Source organism: Macaca fascicularis, chromosome 20 (assembly GCF_037993035.2).
Source record: "Macaca fascicularis isolate 582-1 chromosome 20, T2T-MFA8v1.1".
Taxonomy (NCBI): Eukaryota; Metazoa; Chordata; class Mammalia; order Primates; family Cercopithecidae; genus Macaca; species Macaca fascicularis.
This window is the reverse complement of record NC_088394.1, coordinates 65,857,635-65,879,148: the sequence shown is the minus strand read 5'-3', so window position 1 is coordinate 65,879,148 and position 21,514 is coordinate 65,857,635. Positions and strand designations below refer to the sequence as shown.

Sequence of the window (21,514 nt, the reverse complement as noted above, 5' to 3'; positions counted from 1 at the left end):
AATAGTCCTAAGGGACTCAAAGTCGCTCAAAAGCAACTCACTGATTTGATGCCAATGAGAGTTTATGTTCTTATAGCCATTCCACGCATCTTACTAATGGTAAGTGGTAGAAGGACCAGATCTGGACTCTGAAGACCAAGATTCAAATGGCTATCTCTTTCATTTCTTAGCTACCTGACCTCATGAGGGTCACTTCACCTCAACAAGGTTAAATGTATAAAATCGTGGGATGCCTGACAACATGCATTCAATACATGTTTGAAAAAACCAATACATATTTTAAACATAAAAAGCCCATTATCCATCCATCCTGGAGGCCTCTAAACTGGATGCCAACCCAGGAAGCCAGACTAATTACAGAAATTGGCACTCAAATTGATTTCAGGGGTGCTACAAAGATGCACAGTTGGAAGAGTAGCCTCCTTAAGAAAAAAGAAACCCATTAGCTTGTGGTTTTCAAAAAGATTAAAAAAAAAAAACAAAAACACTATTCCAGCACTTTGGGAAGCCGAGGCAGGCAGATCACTTGAGGTCAGGATTTTGAGGCTAGCCTGGCCAACCTGGTGAAACCCCATCTCTACTAAATACAAAAATTAGTTGGACATAGTGGTGGATGCCTGTGATCCCAGCTACTCGGGAGGCTGAGGCAAGAGAGTCACTTGAACCTGGGAGGCGAAAGTTGCAGTGAGCCAAGATCGTACCACTGCACTCCAGCCTGGGCAACAGAACAAGACTCCAAAAATAATAAAATAAAATAAATAGAGGATCTCTAGAAAAGCCTCTCTCTGAAGGTGATGGCTGAGTAAAGATCTGAGGAGGTGAGGGAAGGAAGGGGACGTGTGGCTGAATGGGGGCAAAGGGGTCCAGGCAGAGTTCGAAAGCCCCAAAGAAGGAGCACCCCTGGCAGGTTTTGGGACCCGTCAGGAGGCCAGTGTGGCTGGAGGGGATTGAGTGAGCAGGAGTGGAGAGAGGAGGTCGGGATGGTGGTGGGTGTGGGAGGAGAGATCAGGTCATGGAAGGCTTGCAGGCCACTGTAGGGTATTGGTTTTCACTCCAGTTAAGCTGGGACAATTGGAGGGTTTGAGTTGGGCAGGGGAGTGGACAGGATCCATCCTGCCTTTTAACAGACTTGCCCGGGTCCTGTGTGGAGAAAGTGAAGGCCAGCCAGGGTGGAAGAGGGAGACAAGTTAGGAGGCTGTTGCCATCATCCAGGGGAAAGATGCATCCAGCGTGTACTCTGAAGTACAGCCAGTAGGCTTTGTGGACGAGCTGAGTTCGATGTGGGGTGTGAGAGGAAGAGACGAGTCAAGGGTGACTCCAAGGGCTTTGGCTTGAACAACTGGAGGAATGGAGTTGTCATTCACTGAGATGGGGAAGGCTAGATGACGGGCAGGGTTGGAGCTCAATTTTGTTGATGTTGATTATAAAATGCCTGATAGGAATCCACATGAAGATATTGTGGGCAATTGGATCTAGAAGTCTGGAGACAGGCCCAGGCTAGACATACACATATGGCAGCTGTTAGCATGTGGATAGTATTTAGAGTTAAGAGACTGAGCCAGGTGCAATGGTTCACGCCTGTAATCTCAGCACTTTGGGAGGCCAAGGCAGGAGGATGGCTTGAGGCCAAGTGTTGAAGACCAGCCTGGGCAACAGTGAGACCCCCTCCCCTCCACTCCCCATCTCTACAAAAGCAAGATGGAGTCTCACTTTGTCACCCAGCCTGGAGTGCAGTGGCGCGATCTTGGTTCACTGCAACCTCCACCTCCCGAGTTCAAGCAATTCTCGTGCCTCAGCCTCCCGAGTAGCTGGAATTACAGGCATGTGCCATCAAGCCCAGCTAATTTTTGTATTTTGGGTAGGGATGGGGTTTCACCATGTTGTTGAGGCTGGTCTTGAAATCCTGACCTCAAGTGATCCGCCCGCCTCAGCCTCCAAAAGTGCTGGGATGACAGACATGAGCCACCGCACCTGGCCAGGATCCTATTTAAACTGCAACCTACATCCCTCTTCCCTGCTTTATTACAACGTAATACATATTCTACTTAGTTATCAATGTGGCCTTCTCTAATGAAATTGAAGATCCGCAAGGGTGGGGATCCTTGCCTTTCTTGTACTGCTATATGCCTGGCATTCAGAACAGGTTTGTCCAATAGAAATAAGATGGGAGCCACAAGTGCAAGCCACATTTATAATTTTTTATTTTTCTAGGAAACACATTTTAAAAAGAAAAAAGTGCTGGTGTCAAGTCAAGGTTAAGTGGGGGAAAAAAAGACAAAAAGGTGAAACTTTTTTTCTTTTTCTTTTTTTGAGACAGGGTCTCACTCTGTCACCTAGGCTAGAGTACAGTGAGTGGCACGATCACAACTCACTGCAGCCTCCACCTCCCCAGGCTTGGGTGATCCTCCCACCTCAGCCTCCTGAGTAGCCAGGCGGGCGCCACTGCACCTGGCTAATTTTTGTATTTTTTGTAGAGACAGGGTTTCGCCATGTTGCCCGGGCTTGTCCCAAGTTCCTGGGCTCAAGAAATCCATCCACCTTGGCCTCCCGAAGTGCTGGAATTATAGGCATGAGCCACCATGTCCAACCAACTATTTATAATTATGTTGTACTTAACCCGATAAATCCAAAATGTTACCATACATGTTTACACATATTATATGATCATTTACTACAACATAAAAGGTATCAGTGAGACATTTTACTTTTTCTTCATGCTAAGTCTTCAAAATCCAGAATGTATTTTATGCTCACAGCATAGCTGCTGTGCTCAACAGCCCCATGTGGCTAGTGTACACCATACTGAATTGTACAACAATGCTTAGCAAAGACAGAGGGGGTACTTATAAATATTCATTGAAAGAAAGAATGTTTTCCCAGGAAGAGGAAGCTATGGTAGAGTACAGCATTTTCTAAACTTCATTTACTCACATTCTACATTCACAACTTTTTCTGTGTGATCTTTTTCCTTAAAATGTCACACTTTTTATTCCTGAAAAATTATGTAAAACTTTCAGTTGGGCATGGTGGCTTACGTCTGTAATTGCAACACTTTGAGAGGCCGAGGTGGGAAGACTGCTTGAGCCCAGGAGTTTGAAAACAGCCTGGGCAACATAGCAAAACCTTTGTCTCTACAAAAATTAGCCAGGCGAGGTGGCACCCACCTGTTGTCCCAGCTGTTTGGGAGGCTGACATGGGAGGATCACCCGAGCCCGGGCAGGTCAAGGTTACAGTGAGCAGTGATCGTGCCACTGCACTCCAGCCTGGGCAACAGAGTGAGACCCTGTCTCAAAATAAAATAAAAATAAATTTTTCCATTGTGTCAATAAATGAAAAAGAATGGGTCTAAGGATTAAGGGCCTGGGCTTGAGTGCCTACTCATTTACTAGCTCTGGGATCTAAAGTAAAGACTTCACTAAGCCTCAGTCTCTTCATCTGTGATACAGGGACAATACTGACCACCCCAATTTCACAGGGAAGGTTAAGTGAGATGTTGGTATATGCTCTTTGCAAATGCGAAAGTAATCATGAAGTGAAAGAGACTGAGAAGCCAATCCAAGTCTTTCTCTCGAGCCTATTTTCATATGGACCAGTAACACAGATAATCACAAGCTTGTCTGACAAGAGAAAGAGTAGAAGACTTGGGTTCCAACCCCTTATCACCACTTATGCCAGTGTGACTTTTAGAAATGCATTTATTCACCAAATATTTATCAAGTGCCCACAACATACCAGGCACTAGGCTAGGAGCCAAAGAAAATATGAAACCTGCCCTTGAAGGATTTGCAATCTAGCAGGAAGAAAAGAGGCCAGCAAACAAGAAACACCAATAAATTGTTTTAAAAAATCAAATCGTCTCTCTTAAGTCTGTTTGTTCCTTGTGAAATGAGAATAACACCTTCCCAACCTCACTCATAGAAGCTGCTACAAAAACTAATTTTTAAATGTTTGTCAAATAACTCCAAAAACTTGAACTCCTAATACATTAGGAAAGTACTTTTTCCTACTTGTAACCCAAAACAACGCTGGCTGCTGTGAATGTCCAGTTTGAACATTCGTTCCAGTTACACTGCACTCATGAAACTCCCTTCGCTTCTGCAAATTTTAGTAAACATGAGAAACAGGAGGATGAACAGGCTTTAACACAAGTATTCAATCTCAAAATCATGATCCAGGTCACAGTTCTAAGGAACATAACACAGACCTCTCAGTCACCCTACCTAGTTACAGTTCATCAAGATAAGCAGTCACACGCTAAGGGAAACTGAATAATTTAAACGGAAGAAAGAGGAAAAGTCATAAAGCAGTCTAGGTAGACACTCCTCTGTCCAAGATTTCAGCAGTCACTATGTTGCTGAGGTAACGCTGGGCTAGGTCAACAGTGTAAGCTAAAAGCCATGTTACGGGCAGAGCAAAGTGCGCACACTTCTTTTTTTAATTTATTTTCTTTTTTTGTTTTTTAAAGCCTCGATGATGGCCTGTTCAGGGAAAATCTCAAAGAAAAATGAGCCGAAGGGCTAGGCTCCCAAGAAGTGGAAACCCTACCCACGCAGGACTAAGTGGGCGCGAGGAAAGCAAGCGACCAGGATTCTGTGATCCCTCCTGAAGTTTAAAAACTGAATGGGGCCGTCATCAAAGTCTGGGCAACAATCATTTCCAAAGAGTAAGGAAGGGAGAAACTCTCAGAGGGGGTCCAGGCAGCATCTTCTTCCCTCTGGCTCCACACCATAAACCCATTCTCAGGTACCCACTTCCAGCTCAGTTCCAAGTCGCCCCTTCCCCTGGTCCCGATCCCTCCACAAAGATCGCTCCTCTCCATGCCTGGGCACCTAAGCTCCTCTCCCCTTCCGGGAGGACTCGCTCCAGCTGCACCCTTGGCTGCCCGGGCGACCATCTGGGAGCAGCCCCCGCGCGGGCCGCGGCGCGCCCACCCCGCTCGGGCGGGAGCCGGGACACCCCTCCTCGGAGGCCGGAACCGCCGCGCCAGGCCCCTCCCACAGGAAGCCGCCGCCCCCCGGCGCCCGGGCCGCGCCGCCCCCGGCCCACCCCGCGCCGCCCGCCGCCCCCGGCCCGCCCCGCGCAGGCAGTCAGCCCGCCGCGCCCCCCGCGCCGGCGCTAGCTACCTGCCGTGGCCACAGAAGCGGCGCCCAACTCCTCTCCTACTTCCGCCTTCCACCGCCCGCACTCGGGCCGGGTCACGTGACCGCGCGCGGTCACCTGACCCGGAAGAGGCTGGCCAGGCTCGCAGGTGCGGGCAACCTAGGCCTGGCCTGGGCACTTATGGCCTCGAGGAGGCATTTTTAGCGTCTTTGCATTTGAAAGTGGAAGGGCTTTCTGCTCACCGGATGGTCCCGGGCAGTCAAATAAATTGAGGACTCACTGAGTGCCATTTACTCTGCCCATCAACCTTATGGAGGCAGGGGCAGGTACTAGCCCCATTTTACAGGTGAAACGAGACCTTCAGTCTATTAAGTCAACAAATACTTAATTGAGCTCTTTAGGGTTGCCAGATAAAGTACAGGACACCCACTTAAATTTGAATTTCAGATAAACAGCAGTGTAATATGTATGTCCCAAGTACAGAATGGGATATATTTATACTAAAAAAGTATTTGTTGATTATCTGAAGATCAAATTGAATTGAGTATCTGTATTTCTATTTCCTGGCAACCTTATGCCTATTATGTGCAGGCACTGCTCTAAGATCCAGAACCACAAACATCTCAGCCTTGTGACGTAAAAGTACAAAAGCTTAAAAACTCCTGCTTGGATCCATAAAACCCCCCTCCACACTAATCCAATCTCATTCCCTTAATCTACAGGGCACAGACAGCTTAACGAATTACAATCCAGGTAAGTAGGTAGGTAGGTAGGTAGGTAGGTAGGTAGGTAGGTAGGTAGGTAGGTAGGTAGATGGATGATAGGCATTTTTTTTTTTTTTTTTTTTTTTATTGAGATGGAGTCTCGCTCTTTCGCCAAGGCTGGAGTGCAGTGGTGCTATCTCAGCTGACTGCAACCTCCGCCTTCCCGGTTCATGGGATTCTCCTGCCTCATCCTCCCCAGTAGCTGGGATTACAGGCATGTACCACCATGCCTGGATAACTTTTGCATTTTTCATAGAGACAGGGTTTCCACATGTTGACCAGTCTGGTCTCAAACTCCTGACTTCAAATGATCCGCCCGCCTTGGCCTCCCAAAGTGCTGGGATTACAGACATGAACCACCACGCCTGGCAGAGAAGTTTTTCTTTAAGAGATGGGTCTGGATAGGTTGCTTCGGCTGGGCTCGAACTCCCAGCTTCAAGCAGTCTTCTTGCTTCAGCCTCCCAAGTTGCTGAGACTATAGGTGAATGCCGCTGTGCCTGCCCAATAACTATTTATTTATTTATTTATTTGAGACAGAGTTTCACTCTTGTAGCCCAGGCAGGAGTGCAGTGGCTTGATCTCAGCTCACTGCAACCTCTGCCTCCCAGGTTCAAGCAATTCTCCTGCCTCAGCCTCCCCAGTAGCTGGGACTACAGGCACCCACCACCACACCTGGCTAATTTTTGTGTTTTTAGTAGAGATGGGGTTTCACCATGTTGGCCAGGTTGGTCTCAAACTCCTGACCTCAGGTGATCCACCCACCTTGGCCTTCCAAAGTGCTCAGATTACAGGCGTGAGTCAATGCACCCAGCCTCCAAGAACATTTTAAATCGACATTCTTGACTGATGTTCTGGACAAGTTGAATGAAGGCTCAGTTTAATCACCATTGATTAAAATTAATACTAATGACATAATTAGCCTCAAAGACTTGTACTAATTATTCTGTTATTTTTGGGTCTTCGAATTTGTATGGATTCTATAATGCATATTAATTAAATTGACTGGTGGGACATGGAGGCTCACGCCTGTAATCCCAGCACTTTGGGAGGCAGAGGCAGGTGGATTACCTGAGGTCAGCAGTTCGAAACCCACCTGGCCAACCTGGTGAAACCCCATCTCTACGAAAACCACAAAAAAAAAAAAAAAAAAAAAAAAAAAAAAAAAATTCGCCGGGCATGGTGGCTGGTGTGGGTAATCCCAGGTACTCCGGAACCTGAGGCAGGAGAATTGCTTAAACCCGGGAGGTGGAGGTTGCAGTGAGCCAAGATTGCACCATTGCACTCCAGCCTGGGCGACAGTAAATAAATAAATAAATAGGTTGGACACTTAGTCTCTTTTTCTAGTACCACTCCAAATCCAAGAGATTAACTTTCAAGGAGATACAGTCCTGTCTTTGTACATTAAACCCTGTATTAGTCTCATTTATAAAACTACTGTAACTACGGTGGCTCAAGCCTGTTATGCAGCACTTTGCTGTGATAACGAAATTAGGTAATCTGTATTGATTGACTTTTAACCATAGGAATATATACAGGTTTTACATTTATTTATTTATTGAAGAGATGAGGGTCTCGCTATGTTGCCCAGGCTGGTCTCACATTCCTGGGCTCAGGCGATCCTTTCGCCTCAGCCTTCTTAATAGCTGGGACTCTAGGCGCGCACCACTACACCTGGCAGGTTTTATCTTCAAAGGTAAAGAAGGCGCTAAGCTCTAGATGCTGAAGCGGATTTCCCAGGTGTCCCCCAAGGTTTGACCCCGCCCACACTTCTCTGAGTGTGTGGGCGGTGTCGCTGCACATGCGCGCGGGTAAAGCCGGGAGGTGCTGGCGCGGCCGCCAGGAGGCGCAGCCAAATCGTGGCTCCTCTTCCTGGTTCCCAGAGGCCCAGACTCGGACAGAGGAGCAGGCGCAAGCTCCGTGCGCATGCGCGTTCCCTGCTCACGCCGCCAACATGGCTCCAGTGGAGCACGTTGTGGCGGACGCTGGGGCTTTCCTGCGGGATGCGGCTCTGCAGGTACGGGGAGCTCCCTGCGGGACAAGAAAGATCTGGGTTGACCGCCCCTCTGGGAGTGCGTGGAGTCGGGCGGAGCGTTACTTGGTGCGGGCGGGTCTGAGCTGGGGCGTTCTGTCCGCAGGACATCGGGAAGAACATTTACACCATCCGGGAGGTGGTCACTGAGATTCGGGACAAGGCCACACGCAGGCGGCTCGCTGTGCTGCCCTACGAGCTGCGGTTCAAGGAGCCCTTACCGGAATACGTGCGGCTGGGTGAGTGCCTCTGCCCCAGCATTGATGGGAAGCCGGGGTCCCGGGCGCAGATGACACCCACTTGGGTGCGAGTTGGGGTCTAGCTGCCTTATCAGAGCAGTAGATTTAGAGCCAGCACTTCCTAGGAGATAGTGGTAGGAGACAGGCTTCCTGGGTCTGGAGTCAGCCAGTAACTAGCTGTATGCCCTCGGGCATAACATTCAAATTTGGGCCTCGTTTACCTCATCTGCAAAATGGGAATAATAATTGTATCTGTCTCCAAGGTTGCTGTGAGCATGAACTGAGGAATATGGCAGTCAGCACAGTGTTAAACACTTTGCAGACACGCAATAAATTTATTTGGATTTAAAATAAGAGTTTTGATCTCTTGCTACTACTCTTGTACATTTCTTTTCAGTAGCTTAGGCTGATAACTGGATATAAAGATCTGCACCTGACAGAGCTTTAAAAAGGGAGTGCTTTTAAGGCATTGTATTAAATGTGAAAGAAAATTAAACTGGGCGCGGCGGCTTACGGCCTGTAATCCCAGCACTTTAGGAGGCGGAGGCGAACGGATCACCTGAGGTCAGGAGTTCGAGACCAGCCTGGCCAACATGGGGAAACCCCCGTCTCTACTAGAAATGCAAAATTAGTTGGGCGTGGTGGCGTGCTCCTGTAATCCCAGCTTCTCGGGAGGCTGAGGCAGGAGAATTGCTTGAACCCGGAGGTGGAGGTTGCAGTGAGTCGAGATCGCGCCACTGTACTCCAGCCTGGGCGACAGAGCGAGACTCCGTCTCAAAAAAAATAAAAAATAAACAAAATTAAACAATTGTCTCTTGGCTTAGGAGTCAGCGTTGTTCTCTTGTTGGGAATCAAGGTGATACCCAAGAAAGGCCCCTCAGTGTTTGGAAGTGTTTTAGAGGTTAGAGGCTGATAGTGGAGATGATGTTACCTCCTCTGTGATTTCTACGATTTTCTCCACCAACTTAGTAGCTCTGTGATCTTTGCCAACTTACTAAATCTTTCCCAGGAAATACTAATAGTACTTCTGAAGATTGGCAAAGGATGAAATGAATTAACACGTAAAGCTTTTAATGCAGTGCCTAGTGCACAGTAAGTGGACAGTAAATTGTAGTTGCTGCTAATGTCTGTTTTTTAGGAAATAAGAGCAGTATACCTAGTGTTCCTTGTACCAGTGTATTAGGAGATATCTCTCTGTTAATTTCAGGAAAAATTTTTTTTTTTTTTTTTTGAGACGGAGTCTCGCTCTGTCGCCCAGGCTGGAGTGCAGTGGCCGGATCTCAGCTCACTGCAAGCTCCGCCTCCCGGGTTCCCGCCATTCTCCTGCCTCAGCCTCCCAAGTAGCTGGGACTACAGGCCCCCGCCACCTCGCCCGGCTAGGTTTTTTTTTGTATTTTTTAGTAGAGACGGGGTTTCACCGTGTTAGCCAGGATGGTCTCGATCTCCTGACCTCGTGATCCGCCCATCTCGGCCTCCCAAAGTGCTGGGATTACAGGCTTGAGCCACCGCGCCCGGCCTGTTTCAGGAAATTTTTTTTTTCCCCCAAGATGGGGTCTTGCTCTATCACCCAGGCTGGAGTGCAGTGACGCGATCTCCGCTCATGCAAACTCCGCCTCCCGGGTTCAACGCCATTCTGCCTCAGCCTCCCGAGTAGCTGGGACTACAGGCGCCCGCCACCCTGCCCGGCTAATTTTTTTTGTATTTTTAGTAGAAACAGAGTTTCACCGTCTCGGCCACTATTTGGCCAGGATGGTGTCATCTGCTGACCTCGTGATCCACCCGCCTAGGCCTCCCAAAGTAGGAAATTTTAAATGTTTATTATGGATGACTGGAGAATAACAGCAGTCGAACAGCTGACATTTATTATGCATTAAGCAAGTGCTTTTTGTTTCCTCATAGACTACTACAATTACAAGTTGAGCATCCTGGATCTGAAATCCAGAATGCTTCTAAATCTGAAACTTTTTTTTTTTTTTTTTGAGATGGAGTCTGGCTGTGTTGCCCAGGCTGGAGTGCAGTGGCACGATCTTGGCTCACTGCAGCCTCCACCTCCCGGGTTTCAGCAATTCTCCTGCCTCAGCCTCCCGAGTAGCTGGGATTATAGGCACGTGCCACCATGCCTGGCTAATTTTTGTATTTTGAGAAGAGAAGGGGTTTCACCATGTTGGCCAGGTGGGTCTCGAACTCCTGACCTCAAGTGATCTATCCACCTCAGCCTCCCATGGTGAGGCATGAGCCACCGCACCCCAACTTTCTTTTTTTTTTTAAAAGGAGTCTCACTCTGTCACCCAGGCTGGAGTGCAGTGGCACAATCTTGATTCACTGCAACCTCTGCCTCCCGGGTTCAAACGATTCTCCTGCCTCAGCCTCCCGACTAGCTGGGATTACAAGCCCCTGCTACCACACCCAAATAATTTTTGTATGTTTAGTAGACAGGTTTCACCATGTTGGCCAGGCTGATCTCCTGACCTCAAGTGATCTGCCCACCTCAGCCTCTCAAAGTGTTGGGATTACAGGTGTGAGCCACCACACCCTGCCCCAGCCAACTTTCTGCTCCTTCCTCTGCATTTGATAAGGGTGTTACAGTAAACCTAACTGGCATGAGTCTTGGTGGTGGAGAATACAAATTTCTCAACTGCGTGTAGGGAAAGGTCAGAAAATGGATGAAAGTGTTAAGACTTTTCATGACACAGTGATCCTTTCTAAATTGTTTTGATACTTCCATTGTTTTGATGTGTTCTAAATCATTTTGATACTTCCACTGGTTATCCAAGGTCATATGGCTTTTTGCCTCTAACTGAAGATGGAAATCTGTTGTTTACAGTGACTGAGTTTTCAAAGAAAACAGGAGACTACCCCAGCCTGTCTGCCACGGACATCCAAGTGCTTGCGCTCACATACCAGCTGGAAGCAGAGTTTGTTGGAGTGTCTCACCTAAAACAGGAACCACAGAAGGTAAATCAAGAGGATAGGTTTTTAGAAGCTTTATATTGTGGGAACGATCAGATACACAAAAGTAGAAGGACTAGTGTAATGGACCCAGGGTCCCCATCATCCCCCTCCAGTTATCTCATAGCTAGTCTGTATTCATCTACACTGATCCACAGTCCTGAGTACTTTTTTTTTTTTGAGATGGAGTCTTGCTCTGTTGCCCAGGCTGCAGTATAATGGCGTGATCTCAGCTCACTGCAATTTCCACCTCCAGCGATTCTCTTGCCTCAGCCTCCTGAGTAGTTGGTGGGATTACAGGTGCCCACCACCAGGCCCAGCTAACTTTTGTACTTTTAGTAGAGACGGGGTTTCGCCATGTTGGTCAGGCTGGTCTCGAACTCCTGACCTCAGGTGATGCGCCCACCTCAGCCTCCCAAAGTGCTGGGATTATAGGCATGAGCCAGTGTGCCAGGCCTCAGCCCTGAGTATTTTAAACTCAGACATTGTGTAGTATTTCACTGATAGTTATTTCTTGGTATGTCTCTAAAGATCAAGACTCTCAACTTTAAAGCCATCATTACACCTACACAAAATTAATAGTAATGCCTGTTATCAAATATCCAGTCAGCATTCACATTCCTCAGTTATTCTGTAAATGTTAAGAGTTTGAGGTTCATACATTACAATTGGCAAATGTGTTTCAGTCCCTTTTTTTTTCCCCCTTCATCCAGGGTCTACCTGTGTTGCCCAGGCTGGTCTCAGAACTCCTGGGCTCAAGTGATCCTTCCACCTTAGCCTCCTGATTAGTCTCTTTTGATCTTTAGGTTTTGGGGAAAGGTTTAAATTTGGAAAATGCAAAAAGAATAAAAATCTATATATCTGTATATAATAATTTTTTAAAAAACACAATTCTTTCTGGCCAGGTGCTATGGCTTATGCCTATAATCCCAGGGCTTTGGGAGGCCAAGGCAGGAGCATCACTTGAGCCTAGGCATTTGAGACCAGCCTGGGCAACCCCATCTCTACCAAAAAAAAAAGGCTATCCAGGCATGGTGGTGTGCACCTTTAGTCCCAGCTACTTGAGAGGCTGAGGCAGGAGGATCACCTGGGCACAGGAGATTGAGGCTGCAGTGAGTTGTGATCACACCACTGCACTCCAGCCTGGGTGACAGTGAGACCCTATCTCAAAAAAAGAGAGTTTTCTGGAGGTAAAAAAGAAGGAACACTAAGTATGTGCAAGTGTTTTTTCAAACCTTTGCTTCCTTCAAAACTCTGACTCCTGTTGTGCTTTTAGGGTCTTACCCAGTATGGCTAGGTTGAAGAGACTGATAAATTTGTGCCTGTGCCCATTGTCTATTTCTAAGCCAGAAGATTTTAGAAGCCAAAAAGTTTAACCTAATAATAGTTCATTTTCAATAGTGTTGACAAACAATTGCTTAATCTTCTCTGCCTAAAGTCACCAAAACTATGGTGGACTCCTATTTTTGCACTAGTTGAAACTACCTTCAAATTTTTTTTTAAGAGAGATGGGGTCTCACTGTGTTGCCTAGGCTGATCTCAAACTCCTGGGCTCAAGCCATCCCCCCACCTTGGCCTCCCAAAATGCTGAGATTACAGGAATGAACTACCACACTTGTTTTTTGTTTGTTTTTTAATGAGACAGGATCCTGCTATCACCTAGGCTAGAGTACAGTGGCGCTGATCACAGCTCACTGCAGCATCAAACTCCTGAGCACAAGCAGTCCTCCTACCTCGGCCTCCCAAGTAGCTGGAACTATAGGTGTACACCACCATGCCTGGCTAATTTTAAAATTTGTTTATAGAGATAGGGTGTCACTTTTGTCCAGGCTGGTCTCAAACTCCTGGCCCAAAACAATCCTCCTACCTCGGCCACTGCACCCAGCTATTTTTTCATTTTTATTCTGTGATTTTTTTAAACATTGGATGTCAGCCAGGCACGGTGGCTCATGTGTGTAATCCCAGCACTTTGGGAGGCTGAGATGGGCAGATCACTTGAGGCTGGGAGTTTGAGACCAGCCTGACCAACATGGCGAAACCCCATTTCTACTAAAAAATACAAAAATCAGTGGGGCATGGTGGCACACGCCTGTAATCCCAGCTACTTGGGAGGCTGAGGCATGAGAATTGCTTGAACCTGGGAGTCGGAGGTTTCAGTGAGCCGAGATTGTGCCACTGCCTTCCAGCCTGGGTGATAGAGCAAGACCCTATCTCAAAAAAAAAAAAAGGATATCTTTTTTTTTTTTTTAAGACAGAGTCTCGCTCTTGTCGCCCAGGCTGGAGTGCAGTGGCGTGATCTCGGCTCACTGCACTCACCCGGCTAATTTTTTGTATTTTTAGTAGACACAGGGTTTCGCCATGTTGGCCAGGCTGGTCTCCAATTCCTGACCTCAGGTGATCCACCCACCTTGGCCTCCCAAAGTGCTGGGATTACAGGCATGAGCCACTGCGCCCAGCCAAAAAAAAAAAAACTGGGTATCTTTAACTTTGATAACAAGAGGTAAAATATGTTTTTTGTTTTTTTAAAGGTTAAAGTGAGCTCATCGATTCAGCACCCAGAAACACCTCTGCACATTTCTGGTTTCCATCTGCCCTCCAAGGTAATTTCTTAGACAAGCTAGGCTCTTCATGTTCTTTTCTGAAACATGTCACATTTCTGTAAGTTATGTGTTCACAGTGAACTAAATTTACATGGACCAATAACATAGTTTGTCCAGCCGTGTCTGATCTGACTTGTTTGTCATATGTGATTTCATCTGTAACCTGAAAGGCTACAGATGGATTTTCAGGTTTTAAAATTGTTTCTTTTGATTTCAGCCTAAATCCCCGCAAGAAGCAGAGAAAGGACACCCAGCTTGTGAGCCTGAGAACCTGGAATTTAGTTCCTTCATGTTCTGGAGAAACCCTCTGCCCAGCATTGATCATGAACTGCAGGAGCTGCTGGTGAGGCCTTGACTTTTGGTCTTCGGACGACAGCTCAACGTCTCCCCCACTGCTCCTGTGGGCTGGGAGTTTGAAAGGTCTGTTGATGTTTCAGATTGACAGAAGTGAGGATGTTCCAAGCGAGGAGGAGGAGGAGGCAGAAAACGGGTTTGAAGACAGAAAAGATGACAGCGATGACGACGGGGGTGGCTGGATAACCCCCAATAACATCAAGCAGATCCAGCAGGAGCTGGAGCAATGTGACGTCCCCAAGGACGTGCGGGTTGGCTGCGTGACCACAGACTTCGCCATGCAGGTGGGTAGGGTGGGCCTGAGCCCACGTGTCACACACGTCATCGGCAGTGGTCCTACCGAGCTGCACAGATGTACACGGAGCTGGTGCTGCGCAGCACTTGTTTCCCTGGTTCTGGAAACCGCCTGTGCCCTTGGTGATTTTTAGTTTTGCTTAGAGGCTAGACAATCGTGATATGATGACAACATTTGTATAGTACATTAAATGTTTAATGTTTACTATGTTTTTTTTCTTCAGTGTATATAATGTCATGTGGTCATTCAGATTCTTAAGACAGGGAGAGACAGTTTTCAGCCAGCAATGAGTATATTTGCCCCAGACAAAATAAAATGTCCATTGAGAGAGCTTGCTAATGACAGGTCATGGAAAATGACAAACACAGGCTCCAGGACAGTGTTAGAAAGACATCTGAGTCTTCGTCCTCGTTTACACATCTTGAGAGGCCTCCCCAGGCTGAGTTTCCTTCACAAAAGCCAAGGAATATGGGCAACGCAGGGTTTGTGAAGTTCCCATAACTGTGATTACAAAATTGATGTGAAAAGAAAATTGATGACAAGAAAATTGAGTTCTTCTTTAACTTGTGGTTGTAGAATGTTCTGCTGCAGATCGGGCTGCACGTGCTGGCGGTGAACGGCATGCTGATTCGCGAGGCCCGGAGCTACATCTTGCGCTGCCACGGCTGTTTCAAGTACGTAGCTGGTGACCTGGCCCTGGTGCCCTCTGTGGAACACACAGTTTCTTTTTTTGTTTTGAGACACAGTCTCGCTCTGTAGCCCAGGCTGGAGTGCAGTCGCACAATCTCAGCTCACTCTGAGATTGCAACCTCTGCCTTCTGGGTTCAAGTGATTCTCCTGCCTCAGCTTCTCAAGTAGCTGGGACTAGAGGCACATACCACTGCACCCGGCTAATTTAATTTCTGTGTGTTTTTAGTAGAGGTGGGGTTTCACCATGTTGGTCAGGCTGGTCTCAAATTCCTGACCTCAAATGATCCATCCACCTCAGCCTCCCAAAGTGCTGGGATTACAGGTGTGAGCCACCGCACCCAGCCCACTCTTCCTGTTTCTTCTACAGACTTATTTAAAGAGTGCCCTACGTTAATGTATGTTTCTTCCACCTTGTCATTCCTCTGGGGCCTGGGTTCTGTCTCCACCTGGGCGCCGAGAACTTGGGGACAGAGGTTGCCAGGGGCCTCCCACCTTCTCTCAGTGGCATGAGGTTAGGGACATGGGTTCTGGAACAGTGAGCCTCATTCTTTAGCGGCACATACTGAAATGTCTGTCCTTGGAATGTCTGGGATTTGCTTTGACATAATCCACAAGTAGAAGGAGTGGGTGGGGGTGGAGAGGAAATAAGATTGGCCGTGAATTGATAGTTTTTGAAGCGGGGCGCGGGGGGGGGGTGATGGATACATGGGGGTTTATGGTGTTTTGTCTGCTTTATACATGAGAGATTTTCTGTTTACAAAAAGAAGTGTACATGGGTTCAAATCCAGATTCTGTGTCCTGCTGCCAGGGTGATTTTGCAAAAGCTGATTCACTTCTTTGTGCTTCAGATTCTTTTCTTTGAGATGAGGTCTCACTATGTTGCCCTGGCTGGTCTTTAACTCCTGGCCTCAAGCAATCCTCTTATCTTGTCCTCCTAAAGTGGTGGGATTATAGGCGTGAGCCATCCACCTCTCAGATTCTTTTTTTTTTTTTCTTTTTTGAGATAGTTTCCCTCTTGTTGCCCAGCCTGGAGTGCAGTGGCGCCATCTCGGCTCACTGCAATCTCTGCCTCCCAGGTTCAAGCAATTCTCCTGCCTCAGCCTCTGAGTAGCCGGGACTAGAGGCACATGCCACCACGCCTGGCTAATTTTTTGTATTTTTAGTAGAGGCGGGTTTCACCGTGGTAGCCAGGATGGTCTTGATCTCCTGACCTCTGATCCGCCCGCCTCAGCCTCCCACAGTGGTGGGATTACAGGCGTGAGCCACTGCGCCCGGCTTCGTATTTTTGTTTGTTTTGGTTTTTTCTGAGACAGTCTCACTCTGTTGCCTGGAGTTCAGTGGCACAGTATAGGCTCACTGCAATCTCTGCCCCCTGGGTTCAAGTGATCCTCCTGCCCCAGCCTCCTAAGTAGCTGGGACTATAGGCACCCACCACCACATCTGGCTAACTTTTTGTATTTTTAGTAGTGACAGGGTTTCACTATGTTGGCTAGGTTGATCTGAAATGCCTGAGCTCAAGTGATGTGCCTGCCTCGGCCTTGCAAAGAACTGGGATTGCAGGCATGAGCCACCACACCCGGCCCTATCAGATTGTTAATAAGATTGAGAAGGTGGTTGTGAGGAACTAGGAAGACAGTCGTGTCAAGGACTCTGTGGTATCCGGTACATAAGCAGCGTGCCTGTCGGGTGAACTGTTAGTTTCTTGACCACTGACCTCTCTTTGCTTTTCTGACTCTTGAGATGGTTCCTGTGGTGAGGGCTGGTGTTCTGTAGGGAGGCCTCTGGGACCCTGGAGACCGCCTGGTTGGCGTGGAAGAGCCTCTGCCGCAGCCTTGCTGGTGGAATGTGGCCTGGGACCTACTCTAGGGTGGCATCTGCCACTCTGCAGGCTCAGGCTGGGTCTGGGGGTATCATGTAGATCCATCTGGTGGTGCCCTTGTAGAGGCCCATGAGGAACTTTATGAATCATCAAAGGTGCCTCTCTGGGTCCCCAGCTCTTCCACTGGGCGGGGAGTTGCCTGTGTGAAGCCTCATTCCCTGAAGGCCTGAGCATAACCCAGCACTCAGGCTTGGGGCCCAGCCCCGCCAGCCAGTGTGGCTCTGCCGCTCCTCAGAGTGGCCCGCACCTTCCTCTGAAGCTTCATGTCATTTTGCTGTTTCAGGCTCATGACAGTAAAGCTCCTGGCTTCATAAAATTCCATTTTCTCCAACATCCTTTGTTACAAAAGCACTAAATTCACCAGATTAACACTCAATTCTTAGAAACACTTGGAATGTTCTTCATTCTTGTCAGATTAGCCCCGTGACTGCACAGTTTGCTGTACAAAATAATTAGGTCCCAACACTTGTTACGCGGTGCTTAGTTCACTCACAAGAGACTTCGGGTAAGGCATTTGGCTTCTCCAGCTATTCCACCCAGCTCTTGTGTCTTGACCATTGGGAACTGATGGAGAACTCCAGAAGAACAGGGACCAGGGCCACTGCTTTGCCGTTGGCAGCAGCAACTTCCTCCTGTCCAGGGTCCACTGTCCACAGGGCTTAGAGCACGTAGGCGGGGGAGGCCTTGGGTCTGTCCTCAGCACCTGGGCTTCGTTCAACCATGGCAGTGTGTTTCCTGTCTCATTAATACGCTCTGCCGCCTCCAGAGCTGCTCCCGAGTTACCACCCAGGCTGCCATTTGGAGAGAAGGTAGCTCGTGGTGTGACGAGGTGCCCCTCGAGAAAGTGCCGTGATGTGAAGGGCATTGATTCTGGAGCCAGACTGCCTGGGTTTATCTGCCATGGACCAGCTGGGTGACCTTGAGCAAGCTGCCTTAACTTGCCTCAGTTTCCCCATTTGGAAAATAGAGATGGTGCCATCCTCCCAGGACTAGTGACGTGAACCCTACAGAACAGAGCCCGGCGGTGTGTAGGAAGGGTTCGGGATTCACCTAACTGCATCCTGCTTGCTGGCACGCTTCCTTACCCGCCCTCCTGTGGTTTATCTGTCCCTCAGGGATGCAGCGACCCTTTGCTGACAGCTTCAGTGGCCTCCATCTTTGTGACATGTGTGGTGCGATTCAGCCCTTCCCTGTTTCTTCTACTGAGGCCTGGGATCCACCTTGTACTCTGGGGCGGCGTTTGCTGCCTGTGGCTTTGGCACAGATCGTCTCCTTTTGTGTCTCCCAGGACAACGTCTGACATGAGCCGAGTGTTCTGTGCTCACTGTGGGAACAAGACTCTGAAGAAAGTGTCCGTGACCGTCAGCGACGACGGCGCCCTGCACATGCACTTCTCCCGCAACCCCAAGGTGCTGAACCCCCGCGGCCTCCGGGTGAGTGGCGCCTCTCCCAGTCCCCTCCCCACGCCCGAGTCGAAAAGAACAGAAAGGACAAAAGAAAAGCAGTCTAGTCATTTCTGCAAGATCAGGGATTGAAAGCCTGGGACCTAGGTACCAAGACGGAGCAGGGAGAATGCACACATGCCATCTCCTGAGAAGCGACCGGTCATTCGGGCAGTAGCTGTGAAAGGCGGCAGTGGTGGCTCACGAAGCGGGAGCTCATGTGGAGTAAGGCAGAGGTTAGATTTGTGCAGGACTTGAAGGATGGGCAGGGTCTCAGGACACCCATGGTGCAGAGAGGAACAGGTGTGGAAAGCACAGCACAGAAGAGAGGGCCTGATGGGTTACATGCGCAGCAGCTGCCAACAGAGAACCGGGAGGGAAGGATTGGAGGACAAATGAGCGTCATGAGTGGCACTGGCCTCTCCCAACAGTAAAATAGCCACGCATGCATGAAAACCTTTCAATTTTGAAATAATTTTCAACTTACAGAAAAGTTGTAAAGACAGTATAAACAATTCCTGGGGGTTTTTTGTTGTTTGAGGCAGGGCCTCACTGTCGCCCAGGCTGGAGTGCAGTGGCGCCATCTTGACTCACTGAAACTCCACCTCCTGGGTTCAAGCGATTCTCCTGCCTCAGCCTCCCAAGTAGCTGGGATTACAGGCGCACGCCACCGTGCCTGGCTAATTTTTTTATTTTTAGTAGAGACAGTTTTGCCATGTTGGCCAGGATGGTCCCCAACTCTTGACCTCCGGTGATTTGCCCACCTCAGCCTCCCAAAGTGCTGGGATTACAGGTGTCAGGCACTGCACTCGGCCAGCAATTCCTGTTTACCCATCACCTGGATTTCCCAGGGTTAATCATGTACCCACATCTGCTTTCTCTTTATACATGTACGTATTTTTTTCCTGAACCATTTTAGAGTAAATTATGCACATAATGCCCTTTTGCCTTGAAACAAGGACTTTATCTAAATCAAGAAATCAGCATTGCTGCAATACCACTGTGTAATCTGCAAACCCAAATCCAGATTTTACCAGTTGTTCTACAAACTTCCTGACAAAAGGAGATTTTTTGGGTGGAGAATCCAGTCTAGAGTGACACGCTGCATTTTGTCATCTCGTCTTTTTTCGTCTGGGGTCCTTTCTCAGTCTTTTGTCTTAGATGACCCTGACGCTTTTGAAAACTATGAGCCCGTTCCTTTGTAGAATGTCCCTCCCCTTGGGCGAGTCTGGTATTTCCTCGGGATTGGATTAGATTGGGGCTGTGCAGTTTTGGCAGGAACACCCCGGAAGTGATCCTGCTGTGTCCTTCTCAGGACTTCATTTCAGTGGGTAAATAATTAGTTGTATAATGTACTGGTGATACTAACCTTGATCACTTGGTTCAGTGGCTTCTGCTACCTTCATCCCCTGTAAAGTTATTTATAATACTTAATTTGTAGAAAGAGACTGAGACTATGTATATATTATTTCTCGTTGAACTTAACTAAAGTTGCCTGAAACAGTTATTAGAGTGATGATTGCCAAATGGTGATTTTCTGTCATTCCTTCCATGTTTACGGCCTGGTATTCTACTGTAAGGAGGAACTTTCCTTTTATTCCCATGTATTGATTTCTATGAGTGTGGTCTTGTGGATCTGTGTTATAGTCTACAGGTTGTGATCTGTCACTGTCATTTTGAGCCTCGCATTGTGCCAACCTGTGGCCAGTGGGAGCCTGTGTTCTTTTGACAGATCCCAGGTACTCTTTCAACACAACTTTCTGGCGTAACAAGAAGTTCCCGGCCTCTCAGCCGTCTCCCGCCTGTGCGCCAGAATCTGCCATTTCTCTCAGGAGCTCTGGTTTTTTATGCAGGAGGGTTTTTAGAAGTAAAGATCTGGAGACTGGGTGTGTCTCTTGTCCTGGGGTATCATTGCGTCTTGGCTCCAATGGACAGAGCTAGGAAATATATACACGTGTGTATAAATACACACTGGAATGTTTTGTATTTCTGTTTCTGTATTGTCTTTAGCTGAAGGTACGTAGTCAAAATACCGTGCTCGGTCTTTCATGTGTGAATTGAGGTGGGAATCAGGTGGGAGGTGGCGGCATGTCCCACGTAGCACATGGTAGGCAGTCAGTTACCACCCGCTGTCATCTGCCTGCACCAGGATCTGCAAGGTCGGCTGCGCCTTGTGTGACTGTGGCTCCCCTTCTAATGGCCCTTCCTTGTCTTATTTCCAGTACTCGCTTCCCACTCCCAAAGGGGGCAAATACGCCGTCAACCCCCACCTCACCGAGGATCAGCGCTTCCCTCAGCTGCGACTCTCCCGAAAGGCCAGGCAGAAAACCAACGTGTTCGCCCCTGACTACGTCGCCGGGGTGTCGCCCTTTGTGGAGAACGACGTCTCCAGCCGCTCAGCTACCCTGCAGGTCCGGGACAGCACCTTGGGAGCTGGGCGGAGACGCTTGAATCCCAACGCTTCCAGAAAGAAGTTTGTGAAGAAAAGGTGAAGTGCGAGTTCCCGCAGGCAAACTGGATGGGTGTTCTGGCCACTGTGGAGGTCCGGTGTCCCATTTCCCCAGCCGTGTCATCTCCAGGACCACCCGATGGAAATAACAGGTGGGCTTCACAGTGCAGCACTGCCCTGCCATGCCCTGCTGGGTCTGCAGGGAACTGGGCTGTCCCATGGCCTGTGAGCGTCTGGAGCACCTGGCCGCCTGCCAAGGAAAGGGAATTGGATACAAACAGAACAGCGCCCTGGAGCCAATCTTCGAGAAAGGAATTTCCAAAGGATAATATTTTTCTAGTAAATGCGGCTGCAAGCGCCTGTGCATTTTTATTAAATAGGCCAAATTTTTGCTGCTTAGGTCATCTCGAGGCTGACGCTTGAGCTGTGTGCCCAGAGATCATGCATTTAGATTTATCTTTTTGCCAGAAAATACAAGGTTATAATAAAACTAAGAACTACCATATCTTTCTTTTCGTTTAACCTCTTCTTTTTTTGAGAATGGTTTCCATTAGTCTGGAAGGTGCAATGTGGTGAGCTCCCTGACGGCCTTTCACCTGGATTCCCTGCGGTTCTGCCTCATCTTTTTCTGTACACACAGTCAGTCACAAAGTATGAGCCGTCTAGGAAAAGCATATTCTTTTACATAACCACAGTAGAGTTAGCAAATTCAAGAAATATCACG

General features: G+C 48.2%; 2 protein-coding genes across 6 annotated transcripts in view; one reads left to right on the top strand and one right to left on the bottom strand.

Annotated features, from left to right (window-relative positions):
* Nucleotides 1-21,514, bottom strand: part of WWP2 (WW domain containing E3 ubiquitin protein ligase 2) — a 214,490-nt gene that overhangs the window by 176,606 nt on the left and 16,370 nt on the right. For 3 of the 4 annotated variants that reach the window (XM_065537108.2, XM_065537109.2, XM_005592395.4), the window contains exon 1: nt 5,124-5,197. The exons of the other annotated variant lie outside the window; for it this stretch is intronic. The gene's annotated coding sequence lies outside the window, so the exon portion shown is untranslated. Of the gene's footprint in view, nt 1-5,123; nt 5,198-21,514 lie in introns of those variants that run through there. 4 annotated transcript variants of the gene reach the window in all.
* Nucleotides 7,801-21,294, top strand: NOB1 (NIN1 (RPN12) binding protein 1 homolog). Of its 2 annotated transcripts, XM_045381511.3 has the most exons (9): nt 7,801-7,878; nt 8,000-8,132; nt 10,957-11,087; nt 13,610-13,681; nt 13,899-14,024; nt 14,119-14,319; nt 14,907-15,004; nt 18,188-18,332; nt 20,564-21,294. In XM_045381511.3, the coding sequence occupies exons 1-9, from the start codon at nt 7,816-7,818 to the stop codon at nt 20,831-20,833; spliced, it is 1,239 nt and encodes a 412-aa protein (XP_045237446.2). In that variant the 5' UTR covers nt 7,801-7,815; the 3' UTR covers nt 20,834-21,294. The 2 variants fall into 2 exon arrangements, with proteins under 2 accessions (XP_045237446.2, XP_045237447.2); XM_045381512.3 differs by lacking the exon at nt 18,188-18,332.